Raw genomic sequence first — 10,693 nt, 5'->3', positions numbered from 1 at the left:
ACGCTGAAACATATAGAAAATATTAAAGAGCGAAAAAAAAACTTCAATTTTTATAAAAAATTAAAAATTTTAACAATAATAAATAGCAATAATAACCCTCCCGCCGTCAAATCTAAATCACCAAAGTATTTCAAGCTAAAAAAACATTACTCAACATAGAAAGACTAAGTAAAATTAACTAAAAATAAAAAATAATAAAACTTATTATTATGAAAGTGAACAAGTTTACTAAACTCGATCTGAACCTACCACAACAACTACTTGTGCAAAAAAAGCAGTAAAATCTGGTTAAAGCACTATGAACAGCTATTGTGTATGTAATACGTATGTATGTATCTGTTGTGTGTGTGTATGTGTATGGATGTATATATATGCGCAGAAGTTAAATTTAAAAAAAAAAATGCAATGGGTTAAATTGAAATAACAGGAGTTAAAAAAAATTAAATTAAAATATTTTAAACATAGATGAATACATTTCAGAGAATATGATAAAGTTATAAGGAGACAAGAAGAATTATGTGAGAGATGTATCAATCGGATTAACCGGAACGACAATTAGTAAAAACGGAAATGAAATATGCGTAAAATATTTCAACAAAGTAATGATAATAAATGAAATGATAACTTAAGAATTGATATAACAAGATAATGTTGAATTAGATATTTTCTCGACTTTTTAATTGCAAATTTTTCATAATTCGTTTAAACAATGATTCGCCCAGAATTTCTTTTATGAATAAAGCATGGAATTTTATAATTACTCCGCCAAATATATTTTCATCATCGGATTGTAGTAGTTAAATTTAATACTAATAACTATTAAATCTAATACTTAATGTATCAAATTTTTATTATTGAAAAAAATCAAAGCATTATTGCGAGCATTTTAACTTTTTTTTTTCTTTTTTTTTTTTTTTTTTTAGAAGCATCTAAAGTTTGAGGTGTTTTTCAGTGAACACGAACAGTCATCCATAGTACCTGCCAATCATATAGCCTACACTTTGCGCATGACAATAACGCCTCAAGTGGGATTACAAGGCGAACATACGACAATGATAAGCAGTGCTTCTAGTGATGATAGTATCATAAGTTATTTTTGCTATGCCAGATGGCTATCAAATGAAGACGACCATAATGAAACTACTCTGTCATAGATTTTAGTTTTTTTTTTAAAAAAAGTAATAAAAGTGACATCCAAATTTGAAAAGATAATTGAAATGAGAAAATTAGCTCACCACAATGGCATAACTTCAATATCTCTGAGAAATAATATTCTATCAACCAATCAAATGCATAATAAAATATAAATAAGCAGCTAAATTCCGGAAGAGAATAATCTGATCAAATCGAAATCTTTTAAAATGTTAAAGGATGAAAAAAAAAAAAAAAATTGTATAAAATAAATTTTGTTGAAAGGAGCAACGATTGCTGACGAATGACCGATTGACGAAGAGAAAATAGGTCCGATGAATGAAAAAAGGAAGAAAATGGAAGAGAAATACAAAAATACTTCCTTCACTATGCCTTTACTGATTTCAGCAAATGTGAGTAAATATTATCACATGTACACTTATTTTTTTATAGATGACCCATATAAAAATTTGAAATATGTAAATTTCACAGTTGTAAAAACACATCCATTATTCCCATTTGAGGGAAATATTAGGATGGAGGAGAGAGGAAATTTTTGAATGTGGAATATTTATTATTGCTTATTATTATTATTGCTGTTATTATTATTATTATTGTTATTATTATTATTATTGCTGTTATTATTATTTTATTATTATTATTGTTATCATTATTATTATTATTATTATTATTATTATTATTATTATTATTATTATTATTATTATTATTATTATTATTATTATTATTATTATTATTATTATTATTATTATTATTATTATTATTATTTTATTATTATTATTATTATTATTATTATTACTATTATTATTATTATTATTATCGTCACTAGCATTATTGTTATTGCCATCGCTATTGTCATCATCGCCATTACTATCATTATTATTACTATTGTCTTTTTTGTTATATTATTGTGATTATCATAATTACTGTCATTATTGCTATTGAATATCACTATGATCATTATTAATACTATTAATAATGAAAGTGAAATTAAAAAAAAAATACTGGATAAAAAAAGAAATTCCTTTTTTCTTTATTAAATATGTATGGATGGAAAGAATTCGTGACTATAAAATTATGATAACAACAACAAATAAAATAATATTTGAACGACCTCGAAACGATGACGAAATGCTATACTTGAAAGAGAGCTATTATTTTGTAAGAGAGAAGAAAAAATGGATGCTATTTAAATATCTAACAATCATTTTGCTGAAAAATCAGAAATAAAGGAAAAAAGTGAAAAGAAAAAAGAAAAACGAAATGCAATGAAAAGCATAATATAAGGGTAATGTGTAATAGGGCAGTTTCAATTTTTCAAAAATTTCCACTTCTTTTTTGAAAAAAATTCAAGAAAGTTTTTTAATAAAGGATCTTTTTTTTTCCAAGATATTAATCGAATCAATAACAGGTTTCGAACAAATTCTATTTTAATACAATGTAATATCAAAAAGGGCGCATTTCGTTTGAAACGGAATAGCTCATCAAAATTTGTAACAGTTAAGTTTTCATTCAAGAACAATAAAAAGAGAAAAATAAATTATGAAACCAAATTGTTAAAATTTGAATTTTTTTGTTGATAATCGAAATGATTAAATAGATTCATGGATAAAATCGATTGTCACCTTCAGTTGACAAAAACAAAATGAAGCGAAAAAAATACGAATAATATCTATGAATTGGTATTTCACTGTTGTAACGATATTAAATTATTTATTTTTTTTTTTTTTTTGTGCAATTTCGAAATCATTTTTTTTTTTGCGAATTTAAATTTCAAGATAGCAAAGAATGATTGATTTTTTTTCTTTTTCTTTTTGAATGACTAATTATCTTTATTCTAAAATAAAAATTGCATTAAGACGAATAGGAATAGATCATACTTTTATTGCCATGTTTTTATTTAAAAACAAAAAATAATGAGTCAGATTAAATGGATAAGATTAAATAGTAAGAGATCAGTGCATTATGGGTAATCATTAATACATACATTATCCTGCGATTATTAATATTAATAAAACTGCAAAAAAAAATATGAATTATGTTTTTTTATCTTTTTTCAAAAATCAAACATTTTTAATGAACTTATACGAATTTGAAAATTATTGACATTACTGTTATTTATTATTATTATTTATTATTACTATTATTATCATTATTATTATCATTGTTACTATCATTGTTATTATCATTATTACTATCATTGGTATTATTATTATTATTGTTATCACTGTTATTATCATTATTATTATCATTACTATTATCATTATTATTATTATTATTATTATTATTTATTATTATTATTATCATTGTTATCATTTATTATTATTACTACTATTATTATTATTTTATTACTATCACTACTCCTGTCACCATTATTACTAACATTTATTATTTATTACCGCCAATTAATTAATGACAAATAAACTTATTCATTTTTCTGTTTGCTTGTTTGTTTCCTTATGTTTTATTTACCCAAGCTAATCCTAGTTTTAAGAAACCGAGTTGCTTAATGGTAGCAAAACGAACCATTCAAAAATGTTATTGAAAATTCTGTAATGATGCTAAATGAATAGTACTTGTAAAGAATTCACGAATGTTCCATTATCATAACATCATCATAACCTTATCATTACTAATGCTAATATCCAATAATTATCACATGACTTCATCTTCACAGATAGCTTATTTATTATTAGAGACTTCAAAATTCTCTTCTCTCTCCCTCTCTCTCTCCCTCTCCCTCCCCTTTCTTGCTTCATATCTTCAATGCATTCTTTTGCAATAGTGTGAATAAACAAACTCTCCAACACATTTTTTCTCTTTTTTTTTTCGATTACCAGTGACAATACCGAGAAATATGATGATGAAACGAGTATGCAAGGAGATAAAGTTCAAAGTATATAGATAGATACACTAGCAGGTAGGTAGATCAGTAGACAGGTAGGTAAAGGTTCATAGGTGAGCAATCAGGTAGATAGCTGGAATCAACGGATAACTTTTCTCTTCTGCTTACTGAATTATGAATTCTAACAATGCTCTAACCGCTTATATATAGTGTATGTATGTATGTGTATGTGTGTATATATGCATGACGTGTATGCATGTTTGTGTATGTACACATACTAATATATATATACGTGTATGTGTGTCTATGTTTTAACAAATGGAACAGTGTTTTTTTTTTAAAGAATTATTTCTAGGAATTATCAGCTGTACTTTTCTCCCCATTTGAAGTTTTTTTTAGAAAAAAGAGGAAAACGACAGCGTGCATGTCAATGTAGGTGTATGTATGTATGTGACAGACTTTTCTCCGTGTATGTGTGTGTGCAATATATATATATATAGATTATTGTGATGTATGTGGTAACAAATGAAATTTGATCCCAAATTGAAGCTATAATGTGGAAATGAAAAACAAAAGAAATAAGTTATGAAGCAATAGGTTTCTTCTACCCTCCCCCGTTTTCGACCCTCCCCGCCTTTCACCCTCCCCCGCATTCTGCCCTCTTCGGGTAGAAGTTTCTTCCATACTTCTATCCTTTAAACGGAAAAGATTGTTCTTTTTGCTCACTTTCCTTCCTTTTGTCAATTTTTTTCTCTTTTTTCCTTCTTTTTTAAATTTTATTTCCCAAAAATATTTTAGCAACAAAAAAGTCTTTTCTTTTTGATGGTATAATAAAGAAAAAGGATGAATAATTTTAATTTTAGAATTACTAGAAAAAATTATCGACAATTATTGGGAGAACAAGAGAGATGAAATAAATGATTGTTATTAATTAATTAATCAACCAATCAATTAATGAATCAATCAATCAATCATCAACCACCAATCAATTAGTCAATCAATCAATCCATCTAAAATGGATTAATCTGTAGAGTGGAATTGAAATGTGAAGGTGAAGAGGAAGGAAGGTGATGATGACAACGGTGATGACGGTAATGGTTGTAAGAGAGAGAGAGAGAGAGAGAGATGGAGAGAGATGGAGGATGGAAGAGGAAAATGAGACAAAAATCAGGCAAATGTACAATTCAATAAATGAATTTTAGACGATGGTAGGGTTGAGGATAATCTTTTTTTCTTCTTGAATCAATGAAATTTCTCTTTTTTTCTTTTCGTATTCTCCTTTCTTTCACTGCTCATTTAATTTTGAGCAATGATCAAAAATTTAGAAAAAAAGATTGGAGAGAAGTGAATATGCAAGAGAGAGAACGGAAGAAAGAAAGGAAAATAGAATGTATGTAACTGTCGTTTTATGTTTAAATTAATTAATTATACTCCTTAAAATTTTGAAAAAAATTTCAAAAAAAATTTTATTTACAATTTATTCTAAAATGTATGAATTATTTTATTTTTGTAAGCATACTGCTATAAATGAAAAAGAGAGAGAAAAGAGGAGTGATTAAAATAAGTTATATAATTAGAGTAGCGAAATGAGATGCATCATTCATATCGTATCATATTATGTTATATGCAAAGGAAATACAAAAATGAATTCAAATTAGATTAAAATTAAATATTTGCAATTATTTCTTTAACAAGTTATCAGTAATGCTTCACTTTATTAGCAACTAAATGTAACGGCTTAATCTCAAAACAGTCAGGATGGCGTGTGTTAATTATAAGCACACGGAATTTCACGTTCAAGAAAGCTAATTGTAATTCTCCACCACAATAATGGTGGATTTTTATGCAACACATTCATATAAATTCAACTATATCAAATGAATGAAGAAGATACACTGATGATAATAATTTAGTGATATCATAAATAATTAATCGCTTTTTAAAACTAGAGACAATAAAAAAATCGATTGAAGAAGAAAAAGAAAGAGAAGAGATTGATTATTCATCTAATCTATAAAAATATGCATACATATATATACATGATTAGTTTACATTGTAATGCTAATATGACAAAAGAAAGAGAGAAAATGTTTGAGGGAAAAGAAAAGAAGAAAAAAGTGGTGAACAAATGATAAAAAGATGTGATAAAATTGATAGGAAAATATGAAAATGATCGAGGAGAAGGAGAAGAGAATGAATTGGAGCCATGAACATGTTGGCACTATTATTCTGTTATCAGTCATTTCAAACATCGAATATATCGTTAGAACAATAATGAAATGAATGTCCGTTGCAAATTAATGAATGAAAGAAAAATAATGAAAAAGAAATGAGAAGTATTGCATTAGAAAATGGCTTATTTAATATGTAAATCATAAATTATTTTGTATGTTTTTGGCAATTTAGGATATTTATTTTGTATATTTTTGGGAATTCGAGATGATTGTATATTAAAGACTTAGAATATCTAATTGGTATATTAGGAAATCGATGTATTTGCATGCCAAAAATTTATGATATTTATTTCGCATATTATCAATTCAGGATACTGATTTCGTAATTTAAACAAAATAAAAAAAATTGATTTTGTAATGTAATTTAATTTAAACAAAAAAAAATCCTGAACTATGAATCATTGATATGAAATTTTTGGGAAGCAGTGGATGAGAATTTGAAATAGTATTAATAAATGGATTAGCAAATGCTTCAAGCTTCAAGATTAGCAATTCGAAATATTTTTTATGTCAAGACAAACGTTATCAGGATATTTTTCGGCATATCAAGATAAAGCAGTAGAAAGAAATGGTTCATTTGGCAAACAAATAAGTGTAGGAATATGTTAATATATATCAGAGATTTCGGATATCTTATATATCAGGAATATTTTGTATATGCATATTGCTATTCAGTTACTATTTTTTCAAATGAAAAAGGAACTGCTGTCCGAAAAATTTGCCTTATTACAAACGGATGATTAAAAATTTTTTGGACAGGAGAAACGGATAAGAATTTGGAATAATTTGAATGAAATGATTGAGGCAAAGGTTAAAAGATTACATCCAATAAGATAAAGATAAAATTTTTATTGAAGAAATATCAATGATCATTTTATATTTGTACTGGTTATCAATTGATAATATTGATTAACAGTTTAATTAGTGTGTACATTATACTAAATATTAATTATCGATTAGTATTGTTGATTTTCACGTGAGTCAATCATTACAATGAAAAATATTTTATAATCTCATTATCATTATTTTTAGGTGGATAATAGTTGCATTACAACTCAATTTTATTCTTTAATGTTTTTGTTTTTTTCTAGATGCACTAAAAAAAAGTTGTTTATTTATTTTTTTACACTAACTTAACAGTCATTATCATCATTTTTATGATTGCTTCATCATTGCTGTTATCGTTATCAAACGATGACAACCATTATACATCATTTTACATTGTTAACGATACTGATAAATGGATAAGAAATAATGATGATAAGAATGGTGAAAATATATTATATGTTTTCAAATCTATATAAAAGCGTTAGATTAATTTATGAATTAATCATCAAGAAAAAATAAGGCCTAAAAATTTTTAATTTTTTCAAACTAATTTTATTAATTCCTGACAACGATTTATAAATTACTGTCAAAAGAAATTGAGTAATTCAATTTATTGAATTTTGTTAATAATAATGATAAAAAAAAGATGTAGTAGCAAGTGACTGATTAATGAAAATAACACGAGCTGTTATTTTCATTAGATGGATTAGACTATATGGATTTAGATGGCATAGGATAGTACATAAAAAAAAGAAAAAACGTAAACAACGTACGTACGTGAAAACAATCAAACAAACGTTATGAGAGAGCAAATGCAATGTGGGCAAATGGTAGTTGTTACCTAATAATTTTATTTGACAAAAAAGTGCCCTTTTACAGTTTTTCTTTTCTTTTTTTTTTTAAAAATAAAAACTAAGATGGATGATGGTACGGGAAAGGAAATAAAACGGAAATAAAGTAATTTTTTCTCTTTGTTTTATTACTTTATTGGAGAAGAAAAAATTCATCACAGACATACAAAAGATACATTTAAAAAATCTCATCGGTGACACATACACACACATACATACAAACATCAACATGCATGCACATACACATTCTCTTAATATATAAAAGTACACAAGTTCGTTAGACCATTTGCTCCAGTTTTTTTTGCTTTTTTTTTCAAAAAAAAAAATCATCTGAAATCTCTTTTTTAACCGAACTGAGGGTTCTTTTTTCTTTCTCTCTTCTATTTCTCATTTTTATCCAAAAAAAGAAAAAAGAAAAAAAAAATAAACAACCAATATATGACAAATCATCATATTACCTATCACTTTTAGTTCGAAAATGTAAATTTAAATTTCGATTAAATTTATCTAAAAAAATGTTTTTTTTTTCAACTCATTTTTGAAGGAACTGAACTAGACCAAACGTTAAACTGAAACAAGAAAAATGTATTGTATGTTGCTATGAAATATATTAATTTAAATTTAATTTTGATATGTAAATTATTGATTTAATTGGGCTAAATAATACAAATTTGTTTGTACTTTGTATTGATGAAAAAAAAAAAATGAAAAAGGAAGAGAATCGATTGCAAAATATGCCATCACTTTTTTAACAAAAGTTTTTTTTGTTAACTTTTGAGTAGACTAGAAAGGAACTTTTTTCCTTTTTTTTGTTTCATTTTTTGTTAAACTAAAATTTTGGTAAGTTTTTTTTTTTTTGATTTCTGATTTTAAATTCAAAATGTTAGTGCATTTTAGTGATTATTTGATTGATATAAAAAGTTCCTTGATGGAGTTAAACATAAAAAGCTAAAATTGAAGTGAAATATTTTCTTACTGCATTTTAATAAATAAGAAAACAAAAAATTAATTATTAAAAATTATTAGTTTAAATTATTACAATGTTATGCTTAAATTAAGTTCCACAAATTGTTTAACTTTCAGTTTAATAAGTTCCATTTTTGGATAGCACCTAATATCTATAAATTATGCTATATAAAAGTACTCTTACTACCTAGGTATAGTGAATCATCTTAAGGTTTGCTAATTTTTTCATATGTACTAATAAATTTGAAATTAATTACTTTTCTACAAATTTAAAACTATTTATTGTAATATCATAATGCAAAGTGCTTGTGTTTAAAATTTACATTTTACGTTCTGATAAGTTTTAACAAGAATGAAATTTAATTTAAAAATTGAAAGAAAAATTAAAAAAAAGAAAGCTTTTCTTCCGATAGTTCATTTCATGACGAACAAATAGTATAGAAAGGAAAGTTGACATAAGCTTAAAATTTGAACTTAACTTCAAACTAAACAAATTAATACATTACACACACGCACGGACAACACATACACACATATATACAAATACATTCGTATAAATGAATGTGTGTAGATTTACTTCATGAAGAAAACATGGAAAGAAAAGTGAGCTTAAACTTGAACTTAAGTGCAAACTAAACTAATTTACACCACAGACACACACACACATACACATACACACACATACACACACACACACACACACACACACACACACACACACACACACACACACACATACATACAGATATTTTACACATAAAATAAAAATTATTCATGTTTATTTTGATTTTGCTTATTTGAACTAAGTGTTTTTCTATCTGCTCTCTTTTTTTTCACTTTTTCATTCATCCAAATATTTACACTTTTTGTTAGGATAAACAACGAGAAATAGTGATGACAAAGAGAGAGTAAAAAGGGGGAAGAGAGAAGCAGAAGAGAAGTTTAAAAATAAGAAAAGAAAAACAGAAACGAACATATGTATAAGTTAAAATTTGATTGCAAGATTGAACAACCTGATGATCAGTAATATTGTAAAATTTCAAATGAAATCATATATGAATGTTAAATGAAAATTGAAAAGACAGGGAGAGAGAAAAAAAGAAGAAAAAGTTGTAAGACTGATATAAATGATTGGATTATTATTAGAAATAAGTAGAAAAAAATGTATAAAAAAAAAAAAACACTCGGTTTTTTTTTCTTTCCTTTGAAATTAGTAATGAATAAATGTTTTAATTTACTTAATACAATAAATCGCTACTCTATTCTTTTAATTTAATTATTATATAGTTCCGGAATTATTTTTATCTGCTTATTAGTTTAATCATCTTATATCTAAACCTAATTTAAACATACGGTGAGTCGTATTGAAGAATTAGTCTATGTGAAAATAAAGTCCCTCATCGGTTTTTTTTTTACTTTTATGAATTCCGTAGAATTACTGAAGCAATTGATAAAATTTGTCCTGATATACATTTGTTAAAAAAGGAAAAAACGAGATGAGAAAATTTTTTGACTTATCCAAAAAAAGGAGGCTGGTAATAAAATTTTCAATTTTCACTTCAACTCGCTTACTTTTAGGCAATCAATTCTTTTAACAAATTTTGTTCCTTCTTTCTTTAATACCATTTTCAAAGTCAAAGCGATTTTTATGAATGTTAAGTTCAGTGAACTTTGCAATAACCGTTTTTAAATTTTAAATATTGCCAATAAATTTGTTATTCATTGAGGAAAATTCATTTAAGCAACAATTATTAATTATCTTATGCTTAATCAAAATTTAATAAAACTAACTTTTTTCCTTGTCTTTTAGTAATATTTTT

The 10,693-nt window shown here is 25.4% G+C and overlaps 1 protein-coding gene across 1 annotated transcript; it reads left to right on the top strand.

Moving 5' to 3' along the window:
* Nucleotides 1-209: 209 nt before the first annotated feature.
* Nucleotides 210-1,154, top strand: Bm17373 (Uncharacterized protein; the record flags this gene model as incomplete). The annotated part of the gene is made up of 2 exons (XM_043076600.1): nucleotides 210-277; nucleotides 953-1,154. The coding sequence occupies 2 exons, from the start codon at nucleotides 210-212 to the stop codon at nucleotides 1,152-1,154; spliced, it is 270 nt and encodes an 89-aa protein (XP_042932534.1).
* Nucleotides 1,155-10,693: the final 9,539 nt, after the last annotated feature.

This window comes from Brugia malayi (genome assembly GCF_000002995.4).
Source record: "Brugia malayi strain FR3 genome assembly, contig: Bm_v4_Chr1_scaffold_001, whole genome shotgun sequence".
Classification (NCBI taxonomy): Eukaryota; Metazoa; Nematoda; class Chromadorea; order Rhabditida; family Onchocercidae; genus Brugia; species Brugia malayi.
The sequence above is the reverse complement of the archived record's forward strand: the minus strand, read 5'-3'. Positions and strand labels throughout refer to the sequence as shown.